Source organism: Anolis sagrei, chromosome 2 (assembly GCF_037176765.1).
Source record: "Anolis sagrei isolate rAnoSag1 chromosome 2, rAnoSag1.mat, whole genome shotgun sequence".
Lineage (NCBI taxonomy): Eukaryota > Metazoa > Chordata > Lepidosauria > Squamata > Dactyloidae > Anolis > Anolis sagrei.
Window position 1 is genome coordinate 111,783,939 of NC_090022.1, and position 16,004 is coordinate 111,799,942.

The 16,004-nt window shown below is 41.5% G+C and overlaps 1 protein-coding gene across 1 annotated transcript; it reads right to left on the reverse strand.

Annotated features, from left to right (window-relative positions):
* Positions 1-484: 484 nt before the first annotated feature.
* GET3 (guided entry of tail-anchored proteins factor 3, ATPase) lies at positions 485-15,832 on the reverse strand. Its single transcript, XM_060764934.2, has 7 exons — positions 15,382-15,832; positions 13,693-13,840; positions 10,366-10,514; positions 8,653-8,803; positions 8,317-8,424; positions 3,884-4,081; positions 485-2,827 (listed from the first exon to the last, which is right to left on the reverse strand). Exons 1-7 carry the CDS (start codon positions 15,558-15,560, stop codon positions 2,696-2,698), a joined length of 1,065 nt encoding a protein of 354 aa, XP_060620917.2. The 5' UTR covers positions 15,561-15,832; the 3' UTR covers positions 485-2,695.
* Positions 15,833-16,004: the final 172 nt, after the last annotated feature.

Here is a 16,004-nt window from a genome sequence, read left to right on the forward strand (position 1 = left end):
GCCACCAGAGAATTTCCTCCTTTTTAATACTGAAAATGAATAAATATAGCTTTGGAAAATGCTCAGAGTAGAGACCCTGAGTTAGAGAGATCATGATTCTAGCCTTAACTCAGGAAGGGGAATTCCTTTGCCATAAGCTTAAAAACGGGGCTACATGTTTGATTAGAGAACCAATTTTTGCCTAAAGCTGGGAAGTTGAGATCAAGATTTGTTACTCCATTTTTGTTCTCCCCAAAAACCTTGGGCTCAAATGGAAGTTCAGTTGGCAAGATCAGAAGTGAACTGGAGGTCCTTTTAAAATATATTGCAGGGCCCTTGGCATGTCAATCATGCTTTCTGTCATGTTTTCTTGTTTGGATGGGACAAGAATCTTCATAATATAAATAATGATTATTTGGACATGAGTTAACTGGAGTTTAGAGAATATAAACACAGCTCAATTACCATAAATGACCTTCCCACCAAGAAATTTTAATTTGCTAGATTGTTTGAGGAAGGTTTTATTTTACAAGATTTACTTCTCGTGGAAGATTTACCCGCTGCCAGAGCATTCTGTCCTGGAACAGACGACCAAAACGTCATGCTTTACATATCCAATGTTAAGCAATTGCTTATCTTCTTCCCTACCCATTGTGATTTTCCAGAAACTTAGTCTGCTTTTAGTGCTTTGCCAATGAGCTGTGCTGCACTTGCAAGCACAGCTCTGCTTAAATATATGTTATTTTTGAAAAGACAAAGTTGCCTCCTCCCACTGGAAATACTAAATAAAATATATTACATTGTACAGTACATGCTTCTAACACACTGGCTTACATACAAAATATATTAACTTCACAAAAAACATGTCATACAGCCCCCAAGAAATATTCAGAATTGCAATTCATTAGTGTGTTGATTTTTACAACTTGCATTACAGTCAAATTGTAAGGGTGCCTTAGGAGGGCTCTAACCGTAAGAGCAACTTGTTGGACTTGCTAAGGAACCACCCAAAAGACTGACAGTTTGTGAGTAACTCTAATTCTCCTTTTTACAATCTTTTTTAAAGATGCAACAAATTATTTGTTCTGCAACTGTTAAAATTGTAAGAGAGAAGGAAAGGGGCTTCACTGCATTTGCCCCTGGAACGGGCAAAGGAATGGAAGTAGAGAGAACCAGAGCTGCTCAGGTTGGGCAAAACTCTGGCCATGGCCCTGGCCTTTCTGGGATACAGTTTAAAGCCTTTTTATGGTAAGCCATGCGAAGGAGGAGGCTAAGCTATGCAGTGTGAAGGAAGCACGTTTCCCCAATCAAAAACCACTGCTGGCAGAACTATTGTGCCAATGGCTACCCATATTGTGCCCCCATAAGATGTTCTTTCACTCTTTTTAGCTATTGCCTCACCTAGTCTGCCCTAAAACAGACTAGTTTTTCAAATACTAGATCACACAGAGACACTGGCAAAATCCAGTTACTGACCCTATATGCAGTAGTTCCAGTTCTGCCACAGACTACTGCACTGGAACCACATCTTCAATGCATCTTTTCCCAGTAGTCTCTTTTGCGACCGGATGTTTCTATGCACACGTCAGATTTTGCATGCTATGAAATGTTAATACTGTTATCCCTTGCAAAAAGGGTGCAGACTCCAAGGCATTAGAAAAATTATATATGTACACCTCCAAAAGTCTTAGGGACCTGTGTTTTTCCTTCCAATATTGATACCTCTATACAAGCCCATACCTCTACTTTCCAGTGTGAAAAGCTGACCAGCAGCATGAGGTAGCCTCATTCCTAATCTTTCCATAACTTTAAATCAGGACTGGGAAACTTGGGAGAGGGGGTTGAATCCCTCCTCCCCCAAATAAACACTAGTGCCTACAACCCCACTCTCAGAATTGCGAGGGTAGCAGTGGCAAAACAACTTGCACATCTCTTTTATTAAATAGCATTGCACTTCTAGAAGTGGGCTCCTATATTTGAATAAGGTACATGACTCCAGTCGAGTTGGTGGTTATGCTGGTGAGGGCTGCAAAAATTCCTGAGGGAAGCTGCATGCGTGGAGTTGATAGATCTTCCAAACCTGCTACAAACCAAGTAATCTTTAAAGCAGGTAACACCTTTCCTAGAGGTTTTATTTTTCTGTGTTGGCAAAGACCACCCCAGTAGAACTTCTAAGTGTTCTTCCAACCACTACAGAAATTTCTGGTACAAATGAAACGAGTCTGGTTAGACAAGCGGCAGCTAACTTAATTCCCTTGTACTTTATTTACATACTTCCCATTAGTAGTGATGGCCTTAGTGTTGTAAGTGGACTGACAGTCTCTGTGTTATTGAAGCACCTGATTGGGATTTCAGCCGCAACAGCATCAGCCCCAAGAGACATGATCCAGGAAGATATCAGTGGCAGAAATTTAGAAAAGAGATGGACCCAAGTTTAAATTAGCTAGTTGGTTAATTGAGGGGGCGGGGGGATGGATTCAACACTGTGGCTGGCTGGGGTGGGGTGGGGAGAGGTCCCAAGGAGTAAGGTATACAGAACTAAGTATGAACGACACATGCTGCCTCTTCCAACCCCACCACAAGCCTGTCAACCACACACTTTAGAAAGATGAGAGGCCCCTGGAAGGGCAGAGCTCCAGCAGAGAAGAGGCAGGGAAGGGCTGGCGTGGAATGGAAAGGCGGAGAGGGTGGGGCAGGGAAACCAGTCTGTGGGGCTTCATTTTGCACTGGGGGGCTTGTACGGCTCCAACAGCAGACTTGAGAAGGTGTTCACTTTGTCAGCCCCTCGGACTTCGTGGGGCAAAAGGGGCAGCTTTACAATGTGAAAGTCTTCATAGAGGTCTTCCATCTGGAAGGAGAAGGAAAGAGCACAACATCACTCAAAGGAGAACCTAACACTCACAAACGCTTTCATAGGAGCCCAGCCAAAAGAATCAAAAACAGCTTTCACTGACACATTTTGTGCCTTGTTGGTTGGAAAATCTACCACATGCAACACTGAGAATGCTTTCTGAACAGCATTATTAGAGGAAGCCCTCTCATGATTCTAACCCAATGGCAGATCTAAAGTCTATAATCAAATTCACAGAAGCCATGAACATGTACATGTGTATTCTATGTAAGTACTGATTCCTGATCCCCTCCTATTGATCTAAAATTATCGATTAAAAATGGTGGTTGAATAAAATCAGAATCAAGCATTAAGGAAAAAAAGAATTTCCACATCAAATGGAACAAACAAAGCACTAAACCCCACAAACAGCAGCATAAACAGGAAAAGAAATCTGCTTCTTGCCGCCTTCAGCTACCCAGTTGCCACGTCCAGTTTTAGATACATGGATTTTTGCAGTGACAATAAATTAGCCATGACACTAGGATTGGGAATGTTTTGGGAAAGGAATCTACAGGATGAAGGCAAAAATAAAATAAGAATGACCCTAACTTGATCAAAATGCAATTCAATGGAAAAAGTAATGTGGGCACAGCTCAGGTCATGCAACAGACTGCAAGTTTAATTACCAGAAGTCAATCTCTTGGCAATTCCACTCACAAAGGGATAGCAGATCTTAAAAGGGTTGTATCAGAGAACTGTTGCTTGATTTGAGTAGACCACACACAGGTAGCTGGACCTGTGCTTTAGATTCTTTTAAATTTTATTTTTACTACTACATCCTAAGCATAAAAAAACCAATAACTACAAACAATCTATGTTATCTAATCTAAAGGCATTACATTTTCTCTCTGGTGGTTATATCCTCTCAGTTTTCTGCACTCATTTAGTCAAAATGAACCATTGGTACATCCTTTCTCACATAATAACACCCTTCTTTCAATCTAAAGTAGTTTAACCCTGCTCCGTCCCCATAAATGGATGGTAGGAAATTAGAACTGCCCCCAATCATACCTGGTCAAGATATTTGGACTGGATTTTGTGCCGTGCCTCACACATCTTGCAGGGCTTCTCGGGGTCAGGGAAGACCAACTGATTGACTATAATGTTGTGCGTGTCAATTTTGCACTTGGCCAGCTCCTGGATGAGCCGTTCTGTTTCATACAGAGATAGGAACTCAGCAATGCAGACACAGATAAATGTGGTTTGCTCCTGAGGAGGAGAAACAGGAAGATTAATTCAGAGTTATAAGTGAGATCACATAGAATCACCATCTGTCTGTCTATTATTTTCCTCCCTTGATTTTACCTCCTTTTCAGGGGCAGAAAACAAAACTATGGGCCATATAGCAGACGTGTTTCCTCTCCTCTCCTGTTCTACAATTACTTACCACCTGTCTCTCCAGTCTATTTTCTTTACAAGTGTCCCCTCTATCTGAAGAATGGGGAAATATATTGTGGAAGAAATTTGGGAGTGTATAGGAGGCTGAGAAACTGTACACAATGTGTACATACTCCATGGTTGTCTCTGTATCCCCCTGTTTAAAAGATTGGCTGAAAAATTAACAGTATGGCACTGTCTCATCACCAGAGGTGCAGAGAAGGAGGCGCTCAAGCTAGACCCATGGCTATTCTTCCCTGCATTTTAAATCAGAGATAAAGCACAGCATGTAGGCAGCTTCTAGTCCCTGTAACATCCCTCTCATTTTATTTGCAGGAAGGAAAGGGGAGAGAAAAAAGGCAGGACCAGGAATAGATGGCCTAAATACCTCAAAGGCACCAGATTCCATCTGATCTTGGAAGCTAAATGGAGTCATTCCTGATTAGTACTTGGATAGCAGACCATCATTGAAAAAAAGGTGCTGTAGGCTATTTTTCAGAAGATATAACAGGCAAAACCATCTATGAAAAAGCCCTATGAAATTCATGGGATAGTGCTAAGTGGAAAGGTCAACTGAAGGTACATAAAAACATATGACCCAAAGCTACCTTTTTCTTCCAGCCGTGAAGATTTCATTTTAAGGGCGAATAGGAGTTTAGATCCCCATAACAAAATCTAGAGACTCATTTGGTCACCTGTGGTAATTAGTTAATCACCAAAGGTATTAGGCAATGGACTGCCTGCAAATTACTTAGCTCTCCTCATTTAAGATAGATTCACTTAATGCTAATTTCTAATTCAAATAAATCAGTTTTGCCATTTTTATAATTACTATTCCCAGAATCGTCCAGCACTGACCAAGCTGATCAGGGAATCCTGGGTCCTGTATTGCAAAAAAGTAACCAACCAGAGCTCTCATATGAATATAGTGCTTTAACTGTAAGACATGCAGTTGCATATTAAGCACCAACCCATTAATAAATGGCAGATTTTGCAGCCCATGCAAGACCTTACAACCACATATATTGTGGAGGAGGATTTGATGGTGCACCTTCTTTCCTTTAAAGTCCTTTCCATCTTTATGAGGAAAAATCCAAATAATTAATCAGCCAGGTCACAATCTCATGCATGCAGGTGTAGGTGACAATCCTCTTTCAGAATAAAGAACACTTCTATTAAAAGATAGTTCACAACCTAGAAGCAAAATATTAAGTTCCAGAGAGCTTTCCTACAAAAGATACCGTAAATGCCTTTGTTGCAACAGCATGGGGGCCTACTGCTTTTCTGTAACATACTTCTATGGGGAAATATGTGCTAAAACAGTGGTCCGGGAGATGCATTTCAGATTATAAAAAAGAGAAAGAAGCTACTATTCTCAAGGAAAGAATATTCATGAAGATTTAAAAAGTTTGCAGCATTTTCCAAAGAGAAGCCTAACAGACTTTTGAAGCTGATTGGTTTGCAGATGGCCCATTCTAGCTGAGGCACTGCTACAAGCATGGCCAGGAGGCATGCAATCCCAAAGTCCTGCTCCTTTGCCTTGCAAATGTCAGCTCCCACAGCAGCCTTGGAGCACTTTGGTTAGAAAAGAATGTGCAAGAACCAGTACAGTTGCCTTGGATGTGCATCAGATTTTACAATTAGATTCAAAGACTGCCCAAAAGGCTGAAGCTTTATCTTCCCTCCCTCCAGGTGAGGGCTGAGCATATGTAGCCTCCAAGTGCTATTGGTCTGATTCTCCCATCAGCCCTGAAGAGCCCAACCAAAAGTGGAGGACGATGGAGGCTGCAGTAGAAGAATATCTGGAGGGGCACCCATCTTCTAATTTGTGGGCCCAACTCCAGCAAAATTCAAACATCAGATGTCCAAACCAGCTGCTAGAGGACAAAGACGCCCCCCCACCCCACCCCACAGAGGGCCAAAGTGACCAGAATTGATATACTGTGTTATACAGCCCCTCCCCCGCCCCCGGTGGTGCAGCAGGTTAAGCCACTGAGCTGCTGAATTTGCTGACCAAAAGATTGTTGGTTTGAATCTGGGAAGCACGGTGAGCTCCCGCTGTTAGCCCCAGCTTCTGGCAACCTAGCAGTTTGAAAATATATAAATGTGAGTAGATCAATAGGTATTGCTATGGTGGGAAGGTAATGGTGCTTCATACAGTCATGCTAGCCACATGACCTTGGAGGTGTCTACGGACAATGCCAGCTCTTCGTCTTAGAAATGGAGATGAGCACCCTCGCCCTGCTCCAGAGTTGGACTTAATGTCAGGGGAAACCTTTACTTTTACATTTTTACTATATGGGTAAAAAAATTTTTTTTACTGTCATGTATTAACTGATTTTATAAAAGGAGCTACTATGAATGGATAGCCCAACTAACATTTATAATGCAAACTCACTGGTACTTTGGACAGGCATAGTTTAGTCTTTTCCTTGTGTTTCATGCCATTATAAATTGTAAGCCTGAGAACAGGAAATTGGCGAATTAACAACCTATGAGGTGCTTTGGAAGAATGTTTGGATGAAGGGCAGGGTAAAAATGCTTTAAATAAGGATATCTTCTTGAAGCATGGAGACAAGTTTGGCAGGTCCGGGCGGAAAGTGTACCTCACAGGGATCCACCACATGCCACATTTTTCAGAACTAGCCGATTTCCCCAAAATAAGCCCTGAGTCTAACTCCCAGGGGAATTTTCAAGGGCTTCCAGGAGCAGCAATTCATATTTTGGACCAAAGATTTGGAATGGGGGACATTCCTTTTGAACCTGCCAAATCTATTTTGAACATCACACCCCACATAGAGCTTGTGTGATTCTTGCCCATCTCATAAGGATCTTGACCTAGTCCCTAATAATCCAAAACCAGAACTGTTCATTCGAGGTCTCATTTCTTCTGAGGCATAACAGCCTCATTTTTATTGGAGGATTCTGTTTGCAGCTAGACTGCTACTACAGTTTGAGAAGGTCAGGTAAAACACTCAAATAAATATGTAATGGTTTATGAATTAAACCTAAAAAATAGTATTTACTTGCAGCCATCTATTGTCTCCCCCTACTGTCACAAATCTATTTTACACCATTGCTGGACCAGTTTCAGTCCCTGGCAAGTTTCTATGAAAGAAACAATTGTAACATGTACAAGTATGGTATCAACCCTGAGCACATTGAGGGAGAAATTGCCTCCCACATCAGACCGTCAGAGAAATAATGACCTACACTTTTAGATAAAGGTATTCTTTTTTTTTTTTAAATGTGATGCTGTAAAGTACCATGCATGGTGTGGTAGTCTGACCACAAAATAACAACTCTACATATTAGTGTTTGAAGCCCCTTCTCTGCTGTGGAAAACTGAACAGACAACCTTAGCCTAGTCACACACTCTCAGCTTCAGAATAAGGCAAAGGCAACGCCTGTCTCAAATATTTTCCCCTTGTATTATAGTAACCATAAATCAGAAAGAATACCACAGCAAAGAACAATACATATTAACACAAGTAAAGGTTTTTAAAGCAGTTATCTTTTAGAATTTGGGTGGAACATTACTGCTGTTTAGTTAAGCAAAAGCCTCTGTGAAGCAGTTGTTACACAGGAGGGAAAAAGCCACAACACCAGGGCTTCACTAAGCACAAGATTTCCTCTAATTTGGGCTCTAGCATTGGAGCTGGTACTCAGTCCTGTGATAATTCCCTGTATACAGGCATACAGTAACAGATGCAGTGTTCCCAATGGACTGGATGTAGCGGAAGCCTCCAATGGATGAAAGGCTATTGACATAACATTTTTAGAAGCTCATTTAAGGGACTTGTGCAAAAGTAAACAGAAAAGATAGAAAATATATAAAAACTACCCTTAGTCCCTTTCGGGAGATAGGGAGAGATAGAAATAAAGTTCATTGTTATTGTTGTTGTTGTTATTATTATTATTAGTTTATTATATAGCAACCTTATGTTTAACTGATGCTCAACCCGATAAAATGACGAGATTGAAAAACATTTTTCCATTTTATACTGTGGTGCTGTACAGCTTGAGTCCACCTTCATCCAACCCTTCCTACTTGGCAGTATACTTGCCGGGTCTTTGAACTGCTCACTGACTGAGCGGATGACAGGAAGGGTCTCCTCCAGCTTGGATGCCAGCTGGTCAGCATTCATGTCTCCCAGGCCAAGCATGTTACACATCTAATAAAGAACAAAAAAAAGAAAAAAGAAAAAAGGATCCACAATGAAGTCTATTTTCCATCAGAAAGCAGATCACAAATCTATGTTTAATGTACAACACTGCAGGTAAAAGAGCCTAGGCAGGAGCCTCAACGTGATAAAAGATGAAGCGTTTAAAAAAATAAATAAAAAGACAACACGGCATTATTAACAGGGAAACTCTTGTTGTTTGCTCTTCTCCCCTTTTACCTGGGATATGAAGGGACTGATCTGATTCTTAATCTGCATCAGGCGGCCCAGTCCTCTCTCCACGATGGTGGGAAAGTTGAGTAGCCTGAGCGTGTGCCCAGTGGGCGCTGTGTCAAACACCACCACAGAAAAATTCATCCCTTTCACCAACCTATATAGGCCAAAGAGAGAAAAGAAAAACACATCATTAACAGCCTCGGAAATCTGATAAACAAAGAAGGGCCTACCTATGCCTATTATTCCTAATGGCACAGCCGTTTATGGAGCTCCATCTGCAACTCTTCATCTTACAAAGCAAATGTTTTAGAAAGGATTCCCGAGAGTGTGAAACAGAAATTCTTTATGGCATAACCCTTGCAGTTTTTGTGAGCCTTCAATTCATGTCCAACTTATGGCAAACTTAAAATGAACCTATTACGGGGATTTCTTGGTAGGTTTTGCCTTTGTTTTCCTCCAAGGTTGAGAAAAAGTGACATACCCAAGGAAACCTAGTAGCTGAGTGATGTTTCAAGTCCTGGTTTCCAGAGTCATAGTCCAATGCACAAATCACTACACTTTTCACTATTTGTGTATTATAAATGAAGTGATACTACACACAGTAAAGATCTTGTCCCATCCTTAGGTTTTTCTCTACTTCTCTATAGCTGCTATGTTTGATGAGTGCTAGTGGTTGCTTAGGTCTGTGAGGAAAAATTTATGTGGATTTCATATTGGACACAACAAAATCTATGTTGTGAATTTATGTTGTGATAGATTAAGGGGGGACATGATAAACCAGGTTTAAAAATCTGAAAGGATGTCACACTGCGGAGGGAGCAATCTTGTTTTCTTCTGATCCAGAAACTAGGGCCCCTTCTACACTGCCATATAATCCAGATTATCTAAACAGATAATCCACATTATCTTATTTGAACTGATTATATGGGTTTACACTGCCATATAATCCAGTTCAAAGCAGATAGTCTGGATTTTATATGACAGTGTAGAAGAGGCCTAGGTCATAAAGTAATGGATTCAAACTACAGGAAAAAGGGATTCCACATACGCACTAGGAAAATGTCCTGATAATAAGAGTGTTTGATAGTGGTACATGCTGCCTCAAGAGTATGGTGGAGTATGTTGGAAATAGCAACCTTCTACAAGCCTCCTATACTAGTATTTGGTATGAATATAATTGTGATTGCTTACTATATTGTATGTATATAGTGGTATGCAGTTTCCCCCTTAACTCTATGTTGTTTGAGGTTGTGGGAGGGACCTCAGACCATGTGACCAGAACTGGGACTATTCAGACTGAGTCTCCATTTTGGAAGCCATTTTTACCTCAGAGTCACTAAGTATATTTTACCTCAGAAGCAGTACAGTTTAGAAATCAGTCAGTGTCAGTATGCTGCAGTGGATAGTTAGTCTTTACTTAATCAATGTTCAGTAATTATTAGACTAAAGAGAATGCTTGTCTGTATGTAACAAAGAAAAGACTAAAACAGAATGTTTTAGAGAACAGATTGATAAACTTTGAACCAATAAGCAATGTACTTGTATGCTGAATACATGATGTTTGTGAGTAAATCAACTATGTTACCTTTTAACGAAGTCTACTGATGTTTTGGTCTCTTGAGAGCATGATTTAAAATAAATATATTTTATGTTTTGCTCTCCAAAACAAACAAGCCGGGGAGGGGGGAGGGCACCACAGATCACTGTTCTTCTCACCTCATCACTTCAGCATAGCTCATGGCTTCATCAATCCCAGGAAAAGCACTCATTGCCTCTTGCATCATTTTCTTGCCCATGCTCAGCATGTTATCCTCTTCAAAGAACTCATCAGGAAGTTCAGCCACACCTAAGCTGGGATCAATCTCCTAAGGAACAAGTACAGCCACAAGGTTTCAGCAACACATTGGCAAAAGAAAAGTAGAGGTTTTGGTGTCAGTAAGAGGGAGGAATCAAAATTTTGGCATTGTGAAAAAATACCAAGAATTAGGTTGCCGTGTTTTCCGGGCTGTATTGCCCTTACAACCTCTGAGGATGCCTGCCATAGATGTGAGCAAAATGTCAGGAGAGAATGCTTCTGGAACATGGCCATACAGTCTGGAAAACTCACGGCAACCTAGTGATTCCGGCCATGAAGCCTTCGACAATACTAAGAATTCCTCAGATGCACACACACTGAAAGTTTAATTCTCACGTTTCTTATGAGAAATTCAGTGCTTGAATTTCTTGAACTTGGTTTCTTGATTTTGCAAATCAGTACCTTTAAAATACACAATAATTATGTAATCTCTCAAAAAGTTACCACAAAAGAAACCCACAACATGGACAGAGTTATTCATGTAATTTCCCATAAGCATTTTTATACATTTATCAAGATAAGAGAAAAAAACATATATTGAACTCCCATATTAACATTAACAATACTTAGATGTATTTAACAATTGGCTGAATCTTACCCTATTTTATTAATTAATTAAAATAGTTATATCCTGGCCTATCTCAGATGATCTCGGGGTGGTTTTTAAATAAATTTAAAACAATAAATAGTAACAATAGTTTTAAAACATTAACATACAGTAAATACTTTTTAGCAATTAAAAACAGATTACTCAAAGTAATTTCAAATAATATAACAATAACGCAAGTTGTAACACACAGGTGTAGTTACATGTGAAGACCCTCTGTGTGGATGAAGATGAGGGCCGAGGGGAACCAGGTTGCATGTGCTGAGTTCCTGAAAGCAACACCCTTCCCAGATGCCAAATCTATTGGGAAGCCTGGCTTATACCCGAGCTGCACACCTCTCTCAGCAGATGAAGGAGATGAATTATTTTCTTGGAGGGGAGAGGTTTATGGCTTTGCACAGCTAGGTTCCCCACTGGGTTTAGCACTCAGAAAGGGGGCTGCTTTCAAGAGCTGAGTACAGGTAGCCTGTTTCTTAATTTGTGAGTTTCCCTTTGGCTGCACCCTCCGTAGGGTAGCTGGTAAGCGGAGGTATTTTGACTATACTGTATCTTCAGCTTTCAGCAGCATGCCAGCTGGGGAGAAGACCAGATCAGTTCAAATTCTCTCTGATCAGAGATCCTTCACGTCATACACGGTCTACTGTCACCTGACTGGAAAATTACCGGTACATGAACTACTGTGGCTAATTTAAAAAAAAACACAGAAAAAAAATTAAGTGACATTCATATTTAAATTTAATTGTTTTAGTGAATAAGAGTATGCAGTTTAAAAGTATGCAGTTCCTAGCCAGTACAGCCAGTTTTAAAAACATAAAAATTAAGCTGAATCAAACTAAATATCAAACTAAACATCTATCTAGCATTATTTTAGAGTGGCCAACAATAGGCCTATGGGAAACCCATAGTTAGGAAGCAAGTGTTATCACACCCATATAGCTGTACTTTAGAGACACAGTGCCCTGATACTGAAAATAATAGCCATCCTGATTAGCAGAACAATGTACGAGGGTGGGAGGCAAAACTTTTAGACCCACCCTCATATTTAGTTCCCATTAAATATCCAATGCCATTTTAAGACCAACTGTGTGTGAACATCACTATCTCTAAATTACATGCTCTATGAAGATGTCAACTGTTCCGAATCTCCCAATGTTTGAGTTAATTTTATGGCACTGGCTCTGGCATTTTTAAAGGGAAAATAATTTCTCCTATATCGATTTCTCCACTTCATGAGCACGTTTTTTCCTCCACCTCCAAGGTGTACTGGGGTTTGAGTGTTGGACTATTAAACTGGGGACCAGGGTTTGAATTGCAGCTCAGACATGGAAACCCACCATGTGACCTTAGGTGTGTAACACTCTCTCGGCCTCAAAGGGAGGCAAGTCAAACCTCACTGTGAACAAATCTTGCCAAGAAAACTCTTATGGTAGGTTACTTAGTGTTGCAATAAATCAGAAACAGCTTGAAGGCACACAACCCCTTTCCTCGAACAGCCTAAGCACTACTAGTCTTTCCTCACAGACAACTTATCCTAGCTTCAACTCATAAAAGTTAATTTTACGGTACTCATGTTTTTCTTCTTTCTGGTCCACAGTCTTAACTCACTAAAAGATATTCATACAGCCCAAGATTATATTCAATGTTAATTCTGTGCCATAATCTCCTTTGTCCTGGAAAAATAGCATCAGTCCTGAGACAAGGTTTGTATATAGACTTTTGATAACAAGAAGAAATGTACTCTTTACAGACTCTTCTATTAATCTGAGTATTTTGTCTTAGACATCAGGTTGTCACTGAGGAAATACGGTTTTATATCCCCTCCATCCCGATTCTGTAAGTGAGTAGTACTATGAGTTGGGGACAGCAACTAAAAATCATGTTTCCAGTCTTTTAAAACACTGTCCCTGTTACTTAATTCCACTCATTTACTTTGTTGAAGCAGTTCCTATCTAATCTCCTTCTTAACCTCACATCCCCTGCATTAATCTTATTAGACCAAAAGGAGCTATTTTCTAATATAGTGCCTGGATATTTAAGAAGCTATATTGAATACTGCTTTAGTTGGCAAAGAAATAAATTATCTAGCAAAGTTTTCTTCAATTCATTTGTATCATCAGGCTGCTGTTAAAATTCAATACTGAAGATAGGTACTGGCAACTTTATTTCAGGTCATGTACAAAAAAGGAGCCCCCTGTGGCGCAGCAGGTTAAACTGCTGAGCTGCAGAACTTGCTGAACAAAAGGTCAGCAGTTGGAATCTAGGGAGTGGAGTGAGTTCCTGCTATTTACCCCAGCCAACCTAGCAGTTTGAAAACATGCAAATGTGAGTAGATCAACTTTGGCAAGAAGGTAACGGCACTCCATGTGGTCATGCTGGCCATATGACCTTGGAGGTGTCTACAGAAAACACTGGCTCGTCAGCTTAAAAACAGAGATGCACACCACACCCAAGAGTCAGACACGACTAGACTTAATGTCAAGGGGAAACCTTTATCTCTACCTTACAGAAAAAGGACTGAAGCACAAATTTTTACACAAAAACAATTGCTTTGCCTGCCTGGTTCCCTCCGGGTCACACTCACCATGGCAAAAAGGTTGTCATAGCCCTTAACTTTGGTGGGAACCTTGGAGAATTTCTGATCAAAAGCATCTGAGATGTTATGAGCAGGATCAGTGGAGATGATGAGGACACTCTCTCGCACTTTGGACAACTGCACAGCCAAGCTGCAGCTGGATCCAGAAAATGAAACAAGATGTAGTTACTGATATGGTACAGAGAAAAAACCCAACCAAACAAAAATCTGCATTGATCCTTCTACTGCCATAGCATTACCATTCTAGACAGTTTTGATCTATTCACTCTTAATAATCATAACTTCCAATATGGTTTCTTGATTTAGGAGAAACCAGGGTGCATTGAAGGTTACAATAACATGAGAAAAAACTATACCTTTCATGGCTTGTCTATCTCTATGTTAGCCTTTTGAATATGTTCAAAGAATTATCAGGAAACAAAATATTCTAGTGGCTCACACTCCCCCCATGAACACCAAAATTAGCCACTGCAGCTGACATGAATAGCCCAAAAAGGCAAATTTTAAAACGTAGCGTTTCTTAAAACACATTAATACTTTTTCTTGTCATTGGAATCAGATATTCACAAATGGCTCTATTTGTCTTTATTCTCGGTGGTAACTTACTGTAATTCCACATCTAATAATATAGTAATATATGCGATATGGTAATATATATACCAGGCCTTTGGACTGTGTGTGTTTAAGTAATCATTTAAGTGATAAGTTTTAATTATGTGATTTTAAAGTTTATGCTGTTATTTTTATGTGTATCAAGGCACTGAATTGTGCCTCTCTTGTGAGCCATGCCAGGTCCCATTTGGGGTGAGAAGGGCGAGATATAAATGTAGTAAATAAAAAATATAGAAAAAAGATCTCCCTCAATATACTAAAATTGGCTTTGAGACAACATATGCAAGATTGTAATTTCCATCTTTAGGCTACAATCTTACGCTCTACAATCTAGATCAGAGTAGACATTAATAGGGATGTGCTAAACAGCAGCCCCTTTGGACTGCTGTACTTGAGCTCACAGCAGTGGCCAATTTTGGTGTTAGAGGGATCTATCTCATTTGAAAAGGCAGAGTGAAATGATAGTGCAAACACAATCTTGTGGCAAACATACACTGAAGAATGGACGCAGTTTGACATACCTTTGTCTCCATAATAATAATAACTTTATTTGTATACCCCACCTCTATCTCCCTGGGTAGTTTACACGGGGCCAACCCAAGAGAACCGTTAAAACATAATACATTAAAACGCATATCAACAAGGTGCTAACAAAAACAATATAACAAAATAAACAACATTAAACAGTATAAGCACAGCTGAACATCCGTGTCTTTAAGCCCATGGCTCAATGCTACGGAATTATGGGAACTGTAGTCTTATGAGGCCTTCAGCCTTCTCTGCCCTGGAGTGCTGATACCTAACTAAAACCGCAACTCCCACAAAATGAAACATGGCAGTCAAAGTGGTGTGGAACAGCATGAATCTGAAGGGCGGCCCATGACATGGAGCAGCGACTGGGGCCCCTGGGAGCTGAATTCCCAACCCCCGGAGGGCCCAAGGCCGGGAAGCCCCGCGTGTGGCCTTGGCCGACGGGCAGCGCCTTGGCGGCAGGGCCCGCTCTCTGTCCTGGTGCCCGAGGAGCAGCTCCGCCCGCCCGGCCGCCCGCTTTGGGAGGGGGCTGACCTGCAGGTGGTCTTGCCGACGCCGCCCTTCCCGCCCACGAAGATCCACTTCAGGCTGCGCTGCTCGATGATGTTGCTCAGCGTCGGCTCCAGCGGCTCCACGTCGGGCGCATCCTCGAACTCGTCCGCCTCGGCCGCCGAGGGACCAGGCGCCGAACTAGACGCCGCCGCCGCCGCCATCTTGGAGAGAAGTCACGTGTCCGGGCGCCGGGCTAGACCATTTTGAAGGGGAAAGCGGGCGTCAGGAGGGGGCGCGCCTTCCTTCACGAGGCCGAGAGGGGAGCGCCCTCAGCCCTTCCTGGCGACGTGCGATGCGCGCGTCATAAAGGGACCGGCGACGCAACAAAGCACACCCCTACCGATCCGGCGGCTGTGGTCTCGCCTAGAACGCGTCTTCTTTGAGCGGATTGGCCCGCCGCGCCCTCTTCTCCCGATTGGCTTTCAGGCCAGCGGACGTAGCAGAAAAGGCACACACCCGATTGGCAGAAGGCGTGTCCCTTCAATCACTGAGTGTTGTGATTGGTTCTGCCAAGCTGTCAGTTTTCTGCGGCCAAAGCAAACGCTGTCATTTTCCACGCCTGAGCCTTAGCGCCGGCTTTTTGGGGCCCTGCTTTATCCCGTCGT